Source organism: Epargyreus clarus, unplaced genomic scaffold (genome assembly GCF_041222505.1).
Source record: "Epargyreus clarus isolate Ecla_fem2 unplaced genomic scaffold, WU_Ecla_fem_2.2 ptg000015l, whole genome shotgun sequence".
NCBI lineage: Eukaryota > Metazoa > Arthropoda > Insecta > Lepidoptera > Hesperiidae > Epargyreus > Epargyreus clarus.
This window is the reverse complement of record NW_027332223.1, coordinates 12,710,881-12,734,085: the sequence shown is the minus strand read 5'-3', so window position 1 is coordinate 12,734,085 and position 23,205 is coordinate 12,710,881. Positions and strand designations below refer to the sequence as shown.

The 23,205-nt window shown below is 34.1% G+C and overlaps 1 protein-coding gene across 2 annotated transcripts in view; it reads right to left on the bottom strand.

Moving 5' to 3' along the window:
- Window positions 1-22,804, bottom strand: part of LOC140748177 (alpha-tocopherol transfer protein) — a 37,454-nt gene extending 14,650 nt beyond the window's left edge. Inside the window, exon 1 of one of the 2 annotated variants that reach the window (XM_073080920.1) lies at window positions 22,545-22,804. In XM_073080920.1, the coding sequence (XP_072937021.1) occupies window positions 22,545-22,602 (58 nt within the window). In that variant the 5' untranslated portion in view covers window positions 22,603-22,804. Of the gene's footprint in view, window positions 1-429; window positions 561-22,544 lie in introns of those variants that run through there. The other variant, XM_073080922.1, reaches the window with a different exon arrangement.
- Window positions 22,805-23,205: the final 401 nt, after the last annotated feature.

The following is a 23,205-nucleotide window of genomic DNA, read 5'->3' as shown; positions in this document are numbered from 1 at the left end:
GGGCACAACGCAACAACCATGTTTTTCCTTACATTTATTAACATTTACATTAGCGCGAAAAACCTATCAAATTTAGTTATCGGGGAATATTTCTTTAAAATATTTCCTAATACTGTTAAAAACAGTAAGCAAGAGAAAATAGTATAAACAATCAACAGCACAGATTTAGGATTTCATAATAATATGGCTATTTTGAGCGCGATAAAATAATAGTATAATTGTATGTTGTTTATGATTTTCAATGAATATTGTACGTGTTATAATAACTTAATCTCATAATATAATTCTTGAATTAGAAGACTAAAATTACTCACTAGAATTTATACCAACCAACTAAAGATTACTAAGTTTGGGAATATTTATGAAATACAGGTACAGGAATGATCTAAAGAATCATCATTGTGTAAGCATTAAAAAAATAAAACTCACCCATAATTAAAAATATTTTCTATTAACGAAAAATGAAGCGAAGCGACACAAAACAATATAACACACGTTTGGCACTATATTGTTAGCGAGCGCGTACTTACTAACTGCGCGCTCGACCGCGCATGTGCCGATTTATACACCAGCCGGTGAGTATACCGGCTCGTCGACCCATGATATACGTACAGTCAGCTTCAGTAGTAGTTCAACAGACTCAAATTCCAAAAATATCTATGCACCCAAACGTTCAGAACTCATAATGAGATTAACATCGTAATACGTTAAAATTAGATTAACACTAAAACTCTCCTAGATGAATATCATAAAATATATACACTATGAAAATAAGATACACTCATGCGTCATAAGAAGCTGAACATCGTAAGTGCAAAATAGCTGACGTCACTATTATGATATGTCATTGTTCAGCAAGTTTTGACTGTAGTGTTCATCTACTATTGAAACTTTACGGCTTTCTTATGGTGCTAGTTGTGTTTAGCTATTTATGAACGCTTGGATGTATAGTTATTTTTGAAACCTTAATCTGTTCAATTACTTTTGAAGCTGACTGTACATAATTCATTTATTTACTAAAAGTCATATTTCAGGCATAATGACTAATTTGCAGCCATTTTTAACTAAATTTTCATCTCGAAAGTCAATATGTACATAATGCAAGAAGGTATTTTTCTTTTTTAAATTACTACCTAAGTCGTTTTTTTTGTTTTTATCTTACATTTGGACAGGGGTTTAAACGTTATTTATTTTTTACAATATACTTAACTAATCTGTAAAATATCAATACGATTTGAATCACAATTTCGATTGTTCTACGACGCTATAATTACGATAAGTTAATTCATATTTTGAAAACACTTTAATTCTAGGTATCTTAGTATTATAAAATGCCGTATTCATACAATCTCCGTACTCGAAAGAGCACCATAATTGGCTTTTTATTTTCAAATAATTTGAAATTAATTTTTCTCGGCGAATTCCAATGCGTTTCAGCATACTGTTTTGAACTCAGATTTTAAATAAGAAATTTATGAGAAACCAAGTAATATACTATTAACTTGTAAGGCGTAACATGCTGTTAAGGCTCGAACGTACCTATTGATTGATGGGAAATATAATGTTTAAAATATCTATATAATTTCAATATATAGTCAAGTATATTCGTCCCTAATAACAGATAAGTTTATATTTAACTATTGAGAAAGTTTAAATATTCATTTTCAAATATTATTATGATCATGACTGCATTTTGCATATCAATGCAACACCGTGATCGGTATGACTGCAATTTAGACATGTGACGTCATAGATTAGTAAATATAATTCGCCGCCTTTAAATTGAACGAAGCCACAAAAGGCTGATTTGTCAGTTATTTTTTTGAATTCTTAACGAATAAAAACATTTTAGAAAAAAATTAAATAAATAAGTAATACTAATATTTTAGGGACAATTTAGGTCGGAGACGTGGCAAAACTTTTTTACGCAACTATTTCAAGTCTCGAAACTGGTTACATTGTCTTGTTAGGAGTGAAAAATCTATGTGTGACGTATGATATGGTAAGTGAATATATTTACTCAATAATTAACAAAATAATAAAAGTGATGAGCTACATTATCCTGTTTTTCCGATGAGGAGTACCTATTACAGTTTATACTTATATTCATATATTGTTCTTTCATTTATCGCAGTCCCGAAATATGACTTTTGCTAATTTTTTAATAAGCACCACAAAGGTACACAACTGAGCAATATATTGTTAAATTATGAATAAAAGTATTATAAAGTAATGGAGCGTAGAGATTGATTATAATTATTCTCTTCTTATCATATGATAATATGAATCTTTCAAACTTCTTCAGTACAGTAAGTACCCTTACCAGGAGTTTTTACGTTTCGACAAATATAACTGTTTTGGTATTTGTTTACGTATTTGCCCATACAAATTCCAATCAGCGCCCCTAGCGGATTGGGTCAGAACTAGGAAATCGTATTGGCCCATACGTAAACAAATACCAAAACAGTCATATTTGTCGAAACGTAAAAACTCCTGGTAAGGGTACAGTACAATTACTTTTTACCGCACGCTAATGTCCTAATACGGTCATCATAAGATGCCTGCTCTCTACATATTACTACATACTCATCAACTTTTGGACACAAGCAGCAGGACCTGTGACTATTTCTTGGTAGCCACAAAGTTGTGATTTTTAACAGAGGAGGAGGTAAAGAATGCGTAGTGGCGTAGACGCGTAGCACAAACCTTATCGTATCTATTTTAATGTGTTGAATGCATATGGATACAGTAAAGCGACACGCACACAATTATATAATAATTAATATGTTTCTATATTAATTGTACAGTTTAAAGAATAGTTAGCTAAATGAATAGTCTTTATAAATAACTTTAATTGCATATTTAAGTAATGTTTGGTAGAATGTCGCTTGTTGCTATGAGCATAGGTTTTATGTTGCTTAATGGGTTTGCTTCACGTTAAAGTGGTTTTGGTAGTTAACCGAAAGTTATCTCATTACTTGGGCGCATTAGGTTACTGTATCTCGGAACTTGCGAAAATTTAATTATTTTTGCCTTTTAGCAACAGTGCAAAAGTATGTAGGTAAGTCAGTTCTAGTTTGAAGGATGTGGTTGTCTCGCCTTCCGTTAACACGATCCTATTTAGTCCTCAGGGGAAGTAATAATAATATCTTGTAAAAATCGTATTTAGTAAAAATAAATTAGGGAGCAATCTGTTTACTAATTTTCTTAATGGCTTAGCCCAGCAGTGGGGCACAATAACGGGTGATAATGATATAGTTTGTTAAAGAATCCGCTGTCTTCGTCTGTTTACTACTTCTATATTGTAATCATAGATTAGTAAAGATACTTCGCCGCCTTGAAATTGAATGAAGCCACAAACGGCTTATTAGTAAATTCTTTTTTTGAATTCTTGACAAATAAAAACATTTTTAAAGAAAATTTACGAATAACTAACGAATACTGCGTAATTTACCTACATAATAAATAAATAATTATTTCAAATATTTTAGGGACATTTTAGCACGAAGACGTGGCATAACTTTTTTACGCAACTATTTCAATTTTAAAAACTGGGTACATTTACTTGTTAGGAGTGAGTAATCTTTGCTAATCTATGATTGTAATGAAAATATCTCAGACCACAAGAAGGGAACCTTGTTTTCGGATGTTGAAGAACTGATAAGTTAGATTATATTATGGGATTGCACCAAGTAAATCGCGAGTTTAATAAACAAAGACAAGCATTCACCATTTCTAACAAAGATAATAAAGGAAAATTAAAGAAGTTTTAAAACTTACACTTTGGTACTGTTATTATTTTGTGCACTATAATTAATTTAATCATTAAATTATAGAATTATTTCTTTGTAGCACCATGTTTTATTAATAGTAATTTTAGTTTAGTATAAAATGCTACAAATGAACATTTTGGGTCACCATATTTAAATAAGAATATACTATCTATGTAAGAACATGAAATTGATAAAAAAATTGCAAAATTCGCGCGCTTTTCTTCTTGACATTTATATTTTTTAAGCCACCAAAGTCACGATTCAGTCAATCGTATTTTTGAGGTACATAAACTGAAGTAAGATCAATATATTTTTATTCTTGAATAAATAAATATTTTTTAACAAACCGGATTAAACATAAAGCGTAATAGAGCAAGATCCCAGGGCCACCAGACGTCACGTATTTTCTGACGAAGGAAATGTGGACGATTGAGTAGTATTAGTATGTATTAAGAACGCATGCCTACCTGCTAGCTTGCTCAGACGGCCAATTTTCAGGTATCAGGTAATCAAGGTACATAAAAACTTTACTTACCTCACGTAAATTCTCCAAGCTGATTTTTACGTATATTTTAGGCAATATCCTTAAAAATAAGTCGCCAATACTCCCAGACACTTTCCGTCGGCCGTATTGCTTTGCAGACGCTTTAAAGCTCCCAAAATAATTACTTAACTTCACGTAAATTCTGATGCTCCATTTTTATATATGTCTACCAGACAACTATTTTAAAATCTTTTACAAGAAGACAGACCGATCCAAGGGGCCAATCATCCCCTAAGCTCAATTTTAATGCCTCTGTGGGTAGGAGCGCGAGGGCATTATCCACGCGCATGAGACTGAGTGAGACATGTATTAGGATATATTGACCTCTCTCTCTCTCTCTCACTCCGTTACAATTTACTCATATAACTTAATTATTAATATTAAAAAAAATCTGCTAAAAAATAAAAAATCAGGTAAACAATTAAAAATTAACTTGTAAAAAAATGCTCATTTGACTACAATAATTCTAGAATTTTATCCTACAAGCTGTTTTGATAAATTCGAAAAAACTTTTTTTTTTTTTTTTAAGCAATATCAAATACTCGATAGTGTTAACGAATTCATTGAATAACAGCAATTTTTTTTTAATTATTTATTTATTGGGAATTAATCATAAGTAAAATACAAAGTAGAAAAATATTAATCTCTCAAAATTTCTGAGTAGTGCCTCTAATCTTCATTATCATCGTCATTGAAATTAGACAATTCATCATCCAGCCAATCTTGATATTGAATATCTAAATCGTCATTGTCGCTATCAACATTGTCCTCATTTCCTTCCACTGTAAAAAAAAAATTCAAACAATGAAGATCTGAAAAAACTAAACTGACACAAAAAATATGAGAAACGAAAATAAATTACCTGATTGTTCTTCTAGCGACTTACTGACAAAACCCGGTAATTCATCTCCGTCGAACCAATGAAAATCATATGTTCCATCTTTTAATGTCCAGCCATTATTTTCGGGTTTGAAAATATTTATCATCTTCATAGTTGCATTGTTCCAAAGACTAGCAATATAGTTAGCTCGTCGGAACTGTTGCCAAAGCTCACTTTTGCAAGGTGGTAAGCTGCTAGCATCGAAGTTTTTCAAATTTTTCCGATTGAATTCTTCATTAATGTCAGAAACCATATAATTGTTAATAAACAGTTAATAACATATATAGTTATAGTTGTTAATTAACAGTTGTTGTATTCAACATAATACAAAAATTTATCTGTGATGTATACAACGTTCCTGGAATAATTGATGTAGATGCTGCCAGACTCCAACTGTTTATTAACAATTATATGGTTTCTGACATTAATGAAGAATTCAATCGGATAAATTTGAAAAACTTCGATGCTAGCAGCTTACCACCTTGCAAAAGTGAGCTTTGGCAACAGTTCCGACGAGCTAACTATATTGCTAGTCTTTGGAACAATGCAACTATGAAGATGATAAATATTTTCAAACCCGAAAATAATGGCTGGACATTAAAAGATGGAACATATGATTTTCATTGGTTCGACGGAGATGAATTACTGGGTTTTGTCAGTGAGTCGCTAGAAGAACAATCAGGTAATTTATTTTCGTTTCTCATATTTTTTGTGTCAGTTTAGTTTTTTCAGATCTTCATTGTTTGAATTTTTTTTTTACAGTGAAAGGAAATGAGGACAATGTTGATAGCGACAATGACGATTTAGATATTCAATATCAAGATTGGCTGGATGATGAATTGTCTAATTTCAATGACGATGATAATGAAGATTAGAGGCACTACTCAGAAATTTTGAGAGATTAATATTTTTCTACTTTGTATTTTACTTATGATTAATTCCCAATAAATAAATAATTAAAAAAAAATTGCTGTTATTCAATGAATTCGTTAACACTATCGAGTATTTGATATTGCTTAAAAAAAAATTGAAGTTTTTTCGAATTTATCAAAACAGCTTGTAGGATAAAATTCTAGAATTACTGTAGTCAAATGAGCATTTTTTTACAAGTTAATTTTTAATTGTTTACCAGATTTTTTATTTTTTAGCTGATTTTTTTTAATATTAATAATTAAGTTATATGAGTAAATTGTAACGGAGTGAGAGAGAGAGAGAGGTCAATATATCCTAATACATGTCTCACTCAGTCTCATGCGCGTGGATAATGCCCTCGCGCTCCTACCCACAGAGGCATTAAAATTGAGCTTAGGGGATGATTGGCCCCTTGGATCGGTCTGTCTTCTTGTAAAAGATTTTAAAATAGTTGTCTGGTAGACATATATAAAAATGGAGCATCAGAATTTACGTGAAGTTAAGTAATTATTTTGGGAGCTTTAAAGCGTCTGCAAAGCAATACGGCCGACGGAAAGTGTCTGGGAGTATTGGCGACTTAATTTTAAGGATATTGCCTAAAATATACGTAAAAATCAGCTTGGAGAATTTACGTGAGGTAAGTAAAGTTTTTATGTACCTTAATTACCTGATACCTGAAAATTGGCCGTCTGAGCAAGCTAGCAGGTAGGCATGCGTTCTTAGTACATACTAACACTACTCAATCGTCCACATTTCCTTCGTCAGAAAATACGTGACGTCTGGTGGCCCTGGGATCTTGGACTATAAGTAAATGTTTGATATTTTTTTGTTTAAAACTTTTGTAATTTATTCTTACGCACTACTAACGCCATCTAGAAGCGAGTTACCATAAACAGTACTAAGCCTTTAAATAATCTTCTTACCGCTAGATGGCGAGAGTATAGGCAAAAAGTTATAGTGAACGTGTTGTTGAGTATTTTATTGACCTTACCTGAAATAATTATTTTTCTTTAATATTGATACGAAATATAGATAAAACAAAAATATCTAACGATGTTACGAAAACACTATACGCATACGCGATTGCTTTCAAATCCTAGAAATATCAATAATAATATGAAACAGTGTACTATTTCAGTAGATGAAGATCAATATAAGGTTTAAGAAGTGTTTGTAATAACGTTAAATTTAGAACAATTTTCTGAAGATATTTGCAAAATTATATGTACTAGGTGAGCAAATTTAAACACATAATCTATTCAGTTATGATAATTAGGAAAGTTTAAAAATGTGAAATTTATAAAAGTAGTTCTGAATTTAAAATATTCGAACATGCAAAAAGTCTACAGTGTGTATCGATTTGATGCACCTGACCTAGAAGCGCCTCCGCGAGGGCATTGCGCCCGGGATCCGGTCTCCGCCCCACGCCGAATAGAAAAAAGCAACAGTGCGACTGCGGCCTAATATCATCATACATCGTGCGAATGTCATCATACTAACATTTAATTTAGCCGACTTCGAGAAAAAAGGAAGTTCTATGTTGGGCTGCGTATATTTTTAGCTAACTAAATTAAGTTTTTTTTTTTATTATATAAGTATAGCAGAAGAGAATGCAGTCCACCTGATGGTAAGTAACTACTGCCGCCCACACGTGTAATCGACCCCGGATAGGATTAGATATTCCTACCTGATGTCGCCCACAAATGCGCTGCTACCACTGAGGACTAAGCTGGAACGCCTCAGAAAAGTAAATATGTCTCCCTTACCACACCCTTCAAACCAGAACACAGCAGCGCTTAACACTGCTGTTATGAGGCAGAAATAGGTGTGTATATTATATTGGGCCCATACACAGAAATAAACACTCGAAAATATGAAATCTAAAAATACAAAAGGCGGTCTTATCGCTAAATCATTATATTAACATTCTTTTGTTTACTAATTATAAGTATTGTCGACCTATTAAGAACTGGTTAATTGGTAACCACATTTTTACCAAGCAATCATGGGTTCGCTTGTGGTCAGTTATCAATAGCTTAATATGCGCATTATACAAAAAGTTCTTAGAAAATTACAATATTATTGATCTCTACTCGAACTGTACCTTGACACTACCTTGCATCGTGTGTATAATAACATTAATTATATTTATAAGGTATACCTATCTATGATTAGATAGATGGTAGATTTTTTTACAAGAGCTGGATATTCGAATATTTCGTTTTATTATTCGTTTCGAGTTCCAGTTTCGAATATTTCGTAATTAGAACATTGTTTTTGTCCGTTTTCATTTTAATAAAAAACAATACACTTTATAGGTAATATACTTACATCATGAAATAAAACATATTTTTGTAGTACTTACTGTATTTGATTCCGTCTTGCAATAGGTAATTTGTTACTACGGTGACAAAAGTTCCAATAAGCAGACATAATCGTTTAATTTAATTATTTGTATTCTGAGCTGCTGACGTATCTAAGCTTCTACGATTTTACATTGAAAGGATTTTTCCTATTGATTGTATAATGTTGTTCATTGGAACAGACTGTTTTTTCTCACGACTCGCGTGGGCGCTGAGGTCACCACTCACTGTACCGGTATGACACGCAGGTTTCCGGGTTCGATCCCCGGTCACACACATATATGGTGAATTTATGTTCTCACTCTGGGTCTAATTGTCTTTATATGTAGGAAGAGTTAAAAGGTTATTTTTTATTTTTTGTTGCGCCTTATATTTGTCGAAACAAGTCTCTACAACCCGTTCTTTTTACCCTTATCTTTATCCTATCTTTGAAAGTAAAACCAACCATACACGACACACGTACAAAATTTCATTGACATTGGTTAAGCGTTTTCGGAAATTGATGTGTACGAACATTTAGTTATTTACGTTCATAAATGTGACTAATGCTAATAAGCTAATGTGACATAATTATGGAATATTTGAAATTCGTAAATCAATTCGGTACAACATATAAAATAATCTCGATTAATGAAAACATGACGTTATCGTAAAATATCGAAACTAAGACAAGTGGTACATGAGCAAAACCATAGGAAGAATAAGGTAAGCTAGGTGAATAAATCTTTAATCACCTTTGATCATGTATACCGGTTAAAGGCTTGGTCAGGGGCGTCCACTTGCCCCACGTCACTCTTAGTCAGTTATTGAAGCTTATAATAACGATTTGTATTAATTATCTTTTCTGCTTACGAACTGGGGTTTCCCTCTGTTACGGATGTAGCTTTTTACAACTCATTCCTGTTTATGAAAAGTATTGAAAAGCATTGTGGCTTGAGACTTGTTCTTTATCATATGAGCAGTGAGCGCGGATTAAAAAATTAACAAAAGGAAACTGTAATTTGTGGTTATTTTGTCATATGAGCAATAAATATGCGTAGTAAAAAAATTGCCAAATTGTAACTCTAAATTTGTGGTTTAAATAAAGTTCTGAACTCTATTTTTTTCTCCTCATCGTTATGTTTCCTTTTTTTAGAATATGTATTACGTAACTTCTAACTAATTGATACCCAAGCGCTGAAGAGTGCGACAATTGGGATCTGTAAGATGAGAAGGGGGATTAATATTAGTGGATCTCAGTTTAGCAGGTTGTGACTGTAACACCTCGGAAAGCCAACAAAGGGATTTTAAATCGCTAAAACTCCTTATTACCTGTGTACCGCGCTTTAGTACCTTGCGAAGGTTTTTTATCGTTACTGAATAAAAGGTATCATCTCTCGAAAGGCACTAAAGGTGGTATACCCAAAATGGAAAAATACAGTAATTGCTTTATGAGACAAAAAAGTTTGGAAGCCTCTGTTCTAACATAGTGGTTTGCTCGCATTAACTTCAGCCTAGATCCAGGCATGTATATGAGTGCGATGACTCATAATTTTCCAGTTATAAAATGTACACTGGCACTAAATTGGCAACCTATTATATTTCAGTAGTACTGGATTAAATTAGATCGACAATCCAATTACTGCAACGGATGTCTTACTACGTTGAAAACAGTTTTTTAAATGGCAGACATGGTTTAGTCTATTTAAGTATTTTGGATTGTTATTCTGAAATTAAATGTATTTATTTCGTAAAGGCCTACGCAGGCACTTAAGTACAAACCGGTACAAAAAGGTGGTAGAACCCTTTGTGGTTCGACTCCGGCGGCACCACCGCCACACCTATTTCTGCTTAATAACATGAGTGTTAAGCGCTGCTGTGTTCCGTTTTGAAGGGTGTGGTAAGGGAGACATACTTTTCCGAGGCATTCCAGCTTAGTCCTCAGGGGTAGCAGCGCATCTGTGGCCGACCTCAGGTAGGTATATCTAATCCTATCTGGGGTTGATTACAGATGTCCATGGGCGGCAGTAGCCACTTACCATCAGGTGGACTGCATGCTCGTCTGCTACTCCTATATTATAAAAAAAAAACAAACTGTGATTTACAATATTTTTTAAATATACCGGTACCCTTACCATGAGTTTGTACGTTTTGACAAATATGGCTGTTTTGGTATTTGTTTACGTATTTGCCCATATAATTTCCAATCAGCGCCCCTAGCGGATTGTGTCAGAACTTGGAAATTGTATGGGCCAATACATAAACAAATACCAAAACTGTCATATTTGTCAAAACGTAAAAACTCATGGTAAGGGTACAGTTCGGAAGTATATGGAAATACTACTACTAGAAGAATCTAGTAGTGTATTGTATTGTAATATCCCATAGCTATCTACGACGAGTCATTACTACTATGAAAGGAAGGAAAACATTTAGTTGAAGTAGCACTCATATCATAGTCATTTCCTAGTCAGTAGTTCTATGAATCTGATCAGCACCACGAGTATCAATTATGAAAAGGTCAAGGTCTTAAATTAATATTTTGTTCTACGTCGGTTTTATTTATATTTATATTTCCCTACTTTCTTTAATTTGAGTGTATTTTTTATGACAGTATTTCCAAAACTTTTTACACAACAACCTTTTTAGTATAAAAAATATTACATGACGCATCTTTCCTATCGTTATCCTTACAATATTCTTATTTTTTTTTAGTTTCATAATTACGTATTGATGAAGTACATAATGTTAAAAAAATATTTATAATGTGTTTATATAAACATATCTTTTTGAACTTTACATTTTACTAAACCCTATGATACCCTAGAGAGTAGAGTATTAGCAACCAGTAGTAGAGTATTTGCAACCCCTAGGAGGCTTGCGACCGACACTTTGAAAAACCCTGCCGTATGGCGATAGGGAAGTCTCGTTTGGGAGTTCGCCAAATGTGGGTTATTGCACTATTACACGTGCTCAGTAATTCAGATGGTATACAATTAATGCTCCATTGTATCATTCTAAAATTAACATACTTTCATATGTATGCAAGCATGTGCGTTAATAAATTAATGGCGTCTGTCCGATTTTGTAACGATTACACACTATGTTGGAATATTTTCTTCTTAATTTGAACTATCTGTTGCTAGTTTTGAACTTATGATTATGTAATTTATGTACCATTCACCTCAAAGTGGCGAAAACGCATCAAAATAGTAAACCTCAGTTAATGTTAAATTTATAAGAGATTGATTTAGTTGTACTATTAAATATATACCATAGATGGAGTATAGAGAATCAGTGAGTCATTGTATTCCGGATAAAGATATACCTACAGGAAATGGAATTATCTGTAAACATTTTAAATCATATATACGACCTCCACATTACCATACCATATCGAGTTGTGTATGTCGGCTTACACATGTGTACCTGTGTGTATATGTTTATATATGTGTTAGCCCATGTAGCTAACACAAAACAGTTACGAAATGGTTAAGGACATTTTTTTATCAACCAATTTTCTTTATTTTTATTTTATTTGGTAGCTATTGACGAGCTTCTGTGACGGTATACCTAAAATTTGCAAATAATATTATAAATTTAATAATGGCTGTATTTTGACTATTTTAATGTGACTTTTATATTTTTTCTTTCTTTCATCAACGATTTTTTTTATTTTGTGTAGTTATTCAAATTTCGACCACCAGGCGAAAACTAGTATAAATAATTAAGCCACAGTGAGTGTTGTAAGTCCATAACATGGAAATATAAACCTAAACCCGAGGAAAAAACCGATTATCTACATAATTATGTAACATTTGAATGTTGTTGCCTTGAACGCCTTGAGCACATTACGAAAAGCTATAAGACTTTCACCCGAAATTTGCCATAATTGTTGCAAAGCCTTTGCAATGAGGAGTCAAATATTCTAATATTTAACACTTCATCTGTATTTTCTGTCTGGTAATTGGTGTCGAACCCTGTAAAGGGGTGAAATAATGAAGTGTAAGCCATTTTAAATTAAATGTTCCCAAAGTAGAAAATGTGTTGAAATTTAGTAATTCAATAAGTGTTAACAAATAGACAAACATAAAATTAAAAAAATATATTTATTACTTTTTTTTACAAAAAAAAACATTTTATTATTACCTTTCTGCAAAATCAAGACCGTTGGCGTGCATCATTTTAGTTGTTTCTAAGTGCTTAATAATATGTGCTAATTATAGCAGACATCATAAACTCCGCTTTAAGTAATACCTATATAGAATAAGAATTATGGCAGGTTAAATATGACCCTTAAAAATGTTTACTTATTTCGTCAGTAGAGTAAATGCAAGGGGCACCATCCGACTGAAATTCTACTATTAATCAATAATGTTGCCTATATCTAACAGCCTTAAGTCTTCGGTTCGGTTTCTCGTCGGCTTCACGATTATATAATAGTAATAGATACTAAATGTAGAAATCCTTGACCCGCCTACGTTCGCCTTAACGCGTCTTTGAAAAGTATTTTATAATACATAATTTAATACGCAACGTATTTTTCAACCTCATTAATTAACACTAGTAGAGATAACAAGTAATCAAGATTGATTTAATTAAATTTCTTTAGAATAATTAATAGGTAGAATAAAATCAGTAAGATACGTCAACATACATCAGTTGACGTATCTTACATGTTTTACTATCAATGTCAAGTGTTGTTTCTATCAAAGTTCCATACATCTGTGACCGACATCTAATAGGATTGCGACGATCCCATTTGATGTTGATTAGACACATCTTTCGCGGTAGTGGCGATGGCATCAGATGGACAGCAACAAACTTCTCTATAATGCATTGGGACTTTGGGACGCTTTTCCTATCGCGCGTATTTATACCCACATGCGCGCCACTTGTTTCTTATCGTTTTAAACCATACGTACTTGCTTTCTATAGTTTTAAACGCATGCTTACAAGGGTCGCACAGAGATTGCATTGCAATTCGTATTTGTGCGGGTGGATGGGAAATGAAAACACGCGTGACAGGAAAAGCTACAAGTAGTATATTTCAAAGTTGTATGATACCTGCTAATGCACACTTTTGCATCAGTGAAACAATAACATTACATTAAATTAGATGATGCGTTACATAACAAATACATTTAAATGCAAATTTACGATTAAAAAAACCTAATCCGCTAGATATTTCACAATGTATCTATAGATCTAGTTTCTCTTTCTAACTGGGACAATGTTAATTTAATGCGTAGAACAATAATAACGAATTGAAACACATTGCTCTGTTATCGGTTGACTTAGTCATCTCATAATGCGATACGTTGGATCGTTTTATGAAATGACCTACTTTATTGACTGAACTGGAGCCATATTATTGCGAATAATTTCAAATACTAGATATGGTGCCTGATAGAATTTTCCAGGCTAGTTCCGTTGTATTGATAGCACCCACGTCCTACGCCTATAATAAAATAAATAATTATGTACATATATAAAATAGAAATTTCCATCTGCGATATCAAATTCCAATTTATAAGCATATAATGTTTCATTCATGTTTTAAATTATTGCCAACTCACGTGCTGGTGCCGGTCGGGTTACCGGTCTGACACGCAGATCTCCGGCCTGACAGATATTTAAGTGAGTAATTTTAATCTGGATCTGGGTATTTGTGTATTTGTCTATGTGTGGCCATGGCGTCCGTGACAGAGAAAAAATCCCAGTGTGAGGCTATGAGTGGAGGGTGAGGGTGATTTTTTGCTTTATTTTATATAAAAAAAACAGCAAACAAGCACCTCTTGTAGGTGTTAGTGACACTCGTGGTCACTTCCACCTATCTCAAATGGAACAGGTACTGTCAGTTTCCGACCCAATCAGAAGTTCCTGAATAATTTTAACTGTTGATTGAATCACAAAGACTTCTACTACTACTAGGGCTCTTATGTGTAAAAATATCTTATGATAGCTATATAATCGATACGGGAAGGTAATTACATCAGGAAAATGCCAGCTGTTTGACCTCCTATACAGCTGAACGGATACAGACAGATCCCTCGAGGCCCCATTACCCCTTTGTGAACGTAAATTTTATATCAAGCAGTAGCGAAGGACAACTACGAGTATCATTCTTAATTTACAGTAGCACGTGATGTTCCGAACACGCGATTTTTACGTTTTAATGGCTCTATATAAAAGTTATTTTATTGAGCTGAGAAATTAGTTCTGCTGTTCGATTCGATTTGTGATTAAACGCTTTACAATATTATTGTGGTTTGATTTGATGACGTCTGAATTTTTTGTCATTTTTAGAAATCTCTAATATTCGCGTATGGCAGCACCACAAATATACCTATATCTGTATTATGTGGGCGTAGCTATTTCTTTATATAGCAGCAGTAACACTGCTGTTTTCTGGCTTAAAAGTTCATGTTTTTAAGGCATTTTCTCGTTACGGATACTCAATCTATGGCTGACCTCGGCTAGGACGCATTTTGACGCATCTTGGGTTGATTACATACGGCCATGGGCGGCAGTCACCATCATCATCATCAACAACCCATTACTGTCCCACTGCTGGGCATGGGTCTCCTCTCATAATGGGAAGGACTATGTCATAGTCCACCGCGCCGGCAAAGTGCGTATTGGTAGACTTCACATACTTTTGAGATTTTTTTTTTTATAAATCTCTCAGGTATGCAGGTTTCCTCACGATGTTTTCCTTCACCATTTAGCAAGTGATAATTAATTTCTAATACACACATAACTTTGAAAAATCAGCGGTGCGTGCGTGGGATTTGAACCTCGGATCTCTCGATCGAGAGGGCCAGTTTCTTAATCACTAGGCTATCACTGCTTTCGTCCCTGTAGTTCCGGGAGTAGAATAGGACTACGGTATCTCCTGCCTGTCGTAAGAGGCGACTAAAAGGGGGCTTCCGGGGTTGCGGGTGGCAAGAGTGGGAGCTCGAACCGCCCAGCCAGCGGCCCCGGGAAGGACGGCGGTATGTGTGGTCGCATACCGTCGTACGCACCAGACGGTGTGGCGAGCGCCAAGCTCACCTGGGCGGAGCCCGACGGGGCAACGCGCTAAGAGGGCTCCGGTTGCGTTCCTTTGGAGATCCCGGAGCCCTCTACGCAGAGCCGAGGACGGCCACCGGGGGGGTTTTGCGGTAGTGCGGTAAGAATCCCACATAACCCTACGTCGCTCCCACGACACCGGGTACCTTTTGGAGGTTTACCCCTCGTAAACAAAAAAAAGGCTATAACTGCTTTGGGCGGCAGTAGCCACTTACTATTGGGTGGACTGCATGCTCGTTTACTACTTCAATAATATAAGAAAAAAATGGTCACAAATTGTAACAATAATTAGTTTATTCATTTACTACAGAACAAATATATCACATAGAATTTACTATTAAAATAAGCTGTAATCTTTTGTTAAACGACCTTAAACTTTTTTGTATTATTTTTATTTCCCGTCATACTTATCTAATGACGTAAAATATGGTATGCTCAGTATAAAATTGACTGAGAAAAAATGCTATAAGTCATAAGTCATTAATTTTTTCCTTCTAACCCGTTCTTCATGTAGTATTATAGTTCATTATTTTTTCTTCTAACCATTTGGTGTGTATTATGAAAATATGCGGTATATTTCGAGTTACGTAGTTTCAAGGCACAATAATAATTAAGAATGTCATCCGAGTCAAGTTATATTATAATTCTTATGTATTAGTTCATTAAAGTTTCAAGATTGACTGAAAATGTTATTTAAAGGATAAGGTCCTGTCAGATGTTTTACAATAACATTTAAATTTCTATTGCATTCGGTAATGTTAAGTTTTATAGACAACTTTAGATTGTTGATTTTGAATCTTGATTGATGCGAGTACCTACTTAGTTACGTACAAGTTTAAGCACATTCGTACGCAGTGGCGGATTTACCAGCAGGCTGAGTAGGCTTCAGCCTAGGGTGGCATATTTTTTGGGGCGGCATGTTTTATATTTTTGGGGCGGCAAATTTGGGGACCCAATCGTTCCTGCCTTAAACGTGTCATGAACTGACATGACGACCAAAAAAAAACGGGAACCGTGTCACGAGCGGGCGTGAGGGCCAAAAAAAACGGGAACCGTGTGACGAGCGGGCGTGACGAGCAAAAAAAAACCGGGAACCGTGTCACGTGCGGGCGTGACGAGCAAAAAAAAAACCGGGAACCGTGTCACGTGCGGGCGTGACGAGCAAAAAAAACGGGGAACCGTGTCACGAGCGGGCGTGACGAGCAAAAAAAAAAGAAACGGGAACCGTGTCAACGGGAAACTAAAACATGACAATTGTAGAAGCAGGGGCGGCAAAACCTGTACAGCCTACACCTTATTTTTTTTTAAATCCGCCGCTGTTCGTACGATCGTTTAATGACCCGCGTGGCCGTGCGTTCACCATACCGGTCTGACTCACGGAGGGTCCCGGGTTCGCTCCCCGGCCAGACAGGTATCTAAATGATGAATTTAGATTTCAGTTTCTGGGTCTGGATGTTTGTGTATTTGTCTACGTGTGTGTCTATGGCACCCACGACACAGGGAATCCTAGTGTGGGTATGTGTAGAAAGCGTTGTATTTGTACATTTGTTAGAATTTGCCTATTTAAGTACTTTATTTTTTAGTTACTTGAAATTAAGGACATTCGATCAGTAATGCGTTAAGTAAATTCGGTAAGCAATGCGTTGCTTTGGATGCGACATGAGTATTGCAGTTGCGTTATACATATGTATACCTACACTTTGATTCATGTAGGTATCGATTTCGCCAAGTGATACTGATATTGTGATCTAACGAGAAAATAACATATAGATACCTAAATATAACATGCCATGTTACGACATATTTTCATGTTTGACATGTTATTCTATTTTAATTACAAAGTTTGACCAAATAAACTAACTTCCCTTCTTAATAATAAATGTAACCAAAGATAAGCCTTCCGATGATAAACTTTTGTAAATTCTAGTTCAAGTATGTAGTGGTAAAGTATGATATTTTTCTACCCCCTGTCCCATCTACTACCAGTCCTTATGCTTAATATTTAACAGCTTTTGTAGAGCCCAAGAAAAGAGAGCTAGGTATACTTTTAACGTGTTCCAGATTCGGTAAAGATAGATCTATTATTCTTAATGTTTAATCAATTGTATAGAAATTATTTTAAGAAACATTTTAAATATATTACTGATAGTAAACGACTCTAATACATTTTTATATAGATAACATTAATTCTTATTAATAGCAATGATTACTTAATTCCCGAACTTATTCCCTTTTATAACCGAAACGGCTTGACGGATTTCAAATTTTGAGTTGTCGTAAAATTTGTGGGAGTACCATAAGCTATATTTTTAAGCTGCAGTTTTTACCATTTTCACATGTAAACATTTGATACTGTAATGGAATGTTGAGTATACATTTCCAATACAAAAACATCAATAATTCTTTCCTACAAAACAGTCTAAACATAGTCGTGAACAAACAACATCTGGTTTCGCACGAGTGGATAAAGTCTCAATTAAACCTCTAGTTTTATTTCCAAGAGCTGTATGCGGTGTTCAAGGTGGAGGTGATCTTGACTATAGTTGCGTGACGGAGAATTTGAAACTCGCTGAATATTAGACAGGGTTTTTAATTATGAACCAGTTTAAATTGATATTAATTCGAATATCTATAGTAATAGTTATTGACGGACAAACTCTGTTAATTACGATTTAACAATTTTATATTGATACTAGCTGACACGGCAAACGTAGTGTTGCCATATAAATAAAAATGTTAAGGCTGAACAACCCTTATCACTTAGGGGTATGAAAAATAGATAGTAGCTGATTCTCAGACCTACTGAATATGCATATAAAATTTGATGAAATTCGGTAAAGCCGTTTCGGAGGAGTACGGTAACTAACACTGTGACATGAGAATTTTATATATAACAAAAAAAATAACAAAAAATACAACCGACTTCTATGTCACTATAAAGTAAAAAATAAATCAAATAAATGTTGGTTTAGTACATATTTCTGAAGTCGGCTCTCAATGGCGGGGTTGATGGCGTCCCCCTTTTAAGATTTTTTTTTATTTTAAGTAGTCACTGTTAAGTGAGCTCTTAAAAATTCTAGTGTCTCTATTTTAGGTTCGAGAGATAGAGCCCTGTGACAAATGGATAGACGGGCAGCCACCGGAGGCTTAGTAATAGGGTTCCGTTTTACACTTTGAGTACGGGACCCTAAACAGGTATTTCTGCTTTTCGTTTGTGAGGCAGGGTTGTTATTGTGAGACTTAGCATATTTTTATTAATAGTCAGTGTGACGAATTAATTTTACGCACTAGTTATATTAGTCATGCAAATCAAGTCATTGTTATTTTCTCAGTCCGATTTATTCATATGAGCTCATATCCTCGATACATTTAAATAGTAATGTTATTATTCGAATTCATTGTAAGTTATAATGTTATATATTATTATATACATATTGAAGGTGGTAGAACCCTTTGTGGTTCGAGTCCGGCGGCACCACCGCCACACCTATTTCTACCTAATAACAGCAGTGTTAGGCACTGCTGTGTTCCAGTTTGAAGGGTGTGGTAAGGGAGACAGACTTTTCCGAGGCGTTCCAGCTTAGTCCTCAGGGGTAGCGGCGCATCTGTGGCCGACCTCAGGTAGGAATATCTAATCCTATCTGGGGTTGATTACAAATGTCCATGGCCGGCAGTAGCCACTTACCATCAGGTGGACTGCATGCTCGTCTGCTCCTCTTATATTATAAAAAAAAAATGATTGAATGAATGAAATGAATTCGAATGTAACTGTATAAGTAAATGAGCTTCTGTTTAGTAAACCTCAAGTTAAATACTAAATAGGTATAGTACTCAAGTAGTTATAAGATAATGTTTAGCTATGCTAGCGTCTCTATCAAAACATTGCTACTTATAAATTCTAATAAAAATGCACACACACAGATATGCACTTTCAAACAATCTCTTTTCAATCATTCGTACACATAACCACAGGCTAATAACTAAAGGGAGTTCAGGGTCAGTCTGCCGCCGGCACTGGTTCTGGGGGGCGTCCAAATGTAACTTTTTGTAGACGTTTGTAAAATAAGACTAACTTCTTAGACTAGGGGTCTCATTCAACATTTCTGCTCCGACAAGCTTAGTCCGCCGCTGCAGATAACGTAATATGTAATATTGATGTAGAACAAAAGTTAATAATACATGCAAAATAAATTCATAGCTCGGATAAACGTTATTACGCATTCGCCTTGGACATGCATCCTTAACAAGCGACGCCTATTGTTGTTGCAAGTTCAATGAGTCGCCACACAAAGGTTAATGTATGAGTAATACACAATTATTTTCATCCAAGCGATAGACTCGCGCCGTATATGACCAGCGGATTAATTGGTCACCTTTATTAGTAGTTAAAATTAGAATTAACTTGTTTACAATTAGAAGTACCTGTACAGATGTCTCATAAGAATTGATGTTCGTTTGTATATCATGAATCTATTCCTGAAATTGTCCCACTTTCACGTGGACACGGGTCTCCTCATAAATAGAGGGGCTTAGACCATAGTTCATCGCGCTGGGCATGTGCGAGTTGGTAGACTCTAAATATCATTTTTAGTGTAACATAGCCAAAGGGTAAAAACGGAACCCTATTACTGTCCGTTTGGCCGTCTGTCACAGGGATCTATAAGGTTTTGTTTATAAATAACTTTCAACGTAAGGTTTTTACTGACAGCTTTTTCCTTTACCGTTATAGCAAGCTATATTTGAATCTCGGACTCCCCTATGTGAGAGTCAACCACTAGATTACAGACTTTTGCCGAATAGACTTGCCTAAAATGTATACTTGTACACTACTACACAACACTTGAACTAATTGATTGTACCGGTCGAAATGAGATCTATATTAGAATCCATAACTAGTTTGACTAGTGTGGCTAGGTGGGCGAAATGTAGTAATGCGGTAAATATCGATATTTCATTAAATCGACCTTTGTACTATCGAATTAGATAACGAACATGCATTCCACATGATGGTAAGTGGCTACTTCTGTCCATGGACATTGGACATTTGTAACTGACCTAAGAAAAGGTTAGATTCCTAACTACGGTTTGTCAAAGATGTTTAGGATTTAGTTCGAACGCTTTGGATAACTATGTTTCCCTAGCCACACCCTTCAAAGCGGGACACAGCAGCATTTAATACGTTATAAAGTAGAAATACAGTTCGGAGTAGAGCCTACATAACATAAGGTTTTACCACCTTCAAACTGGCTGATGTAAGCGTAATGAGTTGCATATTTTTAATCTTTGTATGTCAGAATTTTGTGCAATTCAAGATTGTTGTATTTTTAAGCGATGTTACTTTAAGATTTATAATTGTTAACACGTAAAATTATTATTTATTTTTGTTATGTGTTTGAATCATGATTAGATTTTACATTCAAAACATTTATTTACTGTTTAACATTTTCAAAGGCCTTATGATCGATTTGAAAACATCTTGACTTCAATAAAAATAGATAAAGATTAGGAAAGTAAAACATAAAAAGAAAAAGATTAATATCTTAGCGCTCATGTTCAATGTTACAATAGTATTTTGTATGTTATGCTTATGTGACTATTTTGTGTTAATAACCCTACAATACAAGAGTTTATGCAAGTTTGCATTGTTTCATAAAATCAAGGTTTGAGATTGTTTCAATTAAACTCATATTGCGTACGTCTATATTCATGCCTATTGTACGCGTTTTGATGTATAAAGAGGTCAATCTTTGAATGGTAATACAAAAAGATTGTATTTGATTTCACAATATTATATTAAGTGTTAAATTGACCTGTTTTTAATATATTTACATATAATAAATACCTGCCTTTGATCATTATATACCTAAACTAAATGTATATACTGCTCTAGAACCTTCCTTTTCTTTTGCGGTTGGTAAAGTTGTTGTTTATTGGCGGCAATTACCATCACACGTACCACATAGGTACCCGCCACAATCAAAAAATAAAATTCAATAAGCGTGCTTTTGAATATTTTGAGCACTCAAAATAATAAAGTTTAACAACTGCTGTTTGTTATACCTTATTGATTTTAAATAAGTTTTTATACAGGTAACAACTGCGATCGAGGTCTTACGCATTGAATGCTTTTAGATACATATACAGATACACATACTTATATATATATATATATATATACTTATACATATATATATATATATATATATAAATGGACGTACGTTGTTAAAAATGTATATCAAATAACTTTTTTTCGTCTAGAAATATAATATTACGTACATTACACTGTAATTTTTCAATCTACAAAATATTTCATAAATTAATTATCGTATTTAAATAAATTCGTATTAGACCAACGGATTCAAAGTACAATCTAATACCACATTTTTTTTCAAATCAAATAATCATTAATTCATTCTAAAGAATAAAATAACTAATGGACTGAAGAAGGCAATATAAAATCTTTATGAATAGGTAGAGATGGCGTCGCCGGACAAATTTTAATGTTAAATGATCTCATGTTATTATTACGATAATCACTTTTTTATTGTAAATATTTTTTTCATAAGATTAGTGATTAGCGATTTAAATTGTTAAGAAAAACAAAACAAGATGCTCTACCTTAACGCTTAACGCGCGATGCTAATTTTCAAGGGATTTGTTTTATGTAAGTTTTATATAAAGCGTGATTTTTTGCGAGAAACTGTTTATAAACAACATATTGTAAACATAATTTCAATAAAACTTAGACTGTTAAATTCTAAGCACGATGAACGAAAATTCTGCTGAAAAACCCTTATAATTTATTAATCTCATTTTTTTATTACAGTTATTTGTATTATGTTCTATTAAACATAGTAGTCGCGTACCACTTTTATATGTAATAAGGATTTATGTCGCATATTTATATTTTTCGCGTCTTGTAGCGTCAATAAATAATTTTGTAGCAAATGCATCCTCCTCCTTTATTATTTATAGTAGGTCGTATTATATCGATTTTTAACTAATTCATAGAAACTTACGGTCCGGCGTAACCTGCTGAATAAGGACTCTTGTTTTCCCTTCTGTTTCTGCCGGCATTGTGTTAACAAATATTTGTAGAAATCTATATTAATTTATCACTTGAAATTATCACTAGTGTCTGAAAATAATATAGCCACTGTAAAATTGTTTTTCGGGAACGTTTTATCTCATGATTATCACTCGAAAACGAATTAACTTAGAAACGAAGCGACGCGCGTATCACCACAGTGTTCAAGTAAGACTGACGGATCACGGAGTGTATTCAGCGTCGACACTCCCGACTCCCCGTTATAAAGCGAGTATACTACTTATACTTCTGATGTGACAGCATTCACCGCATTACAGTTACTGATTTGGATAACCCAATAGATACACACTTGTTAGATTTGCGTCATAAGTACAAAGAAAGCGGTGGACTGAATCGAGGTTTGATCATCTCTGTGATCTCGGATTGCATGGATTCGACTTACATGTACGACATCAGCAATAGTCGCTAACGTCGACTGTGCAATGTATCTTGACCTGCATCTATATGTATATCTATATATAATATAGCAATTTCTTTTACTATCTATGTCCTCATTTGTGTAATCGAGGGTCTTATTAGATATGGATTTAGTAAGGTTAGCAAATGTTTTAATGTCTTCGCATACCTTCAAC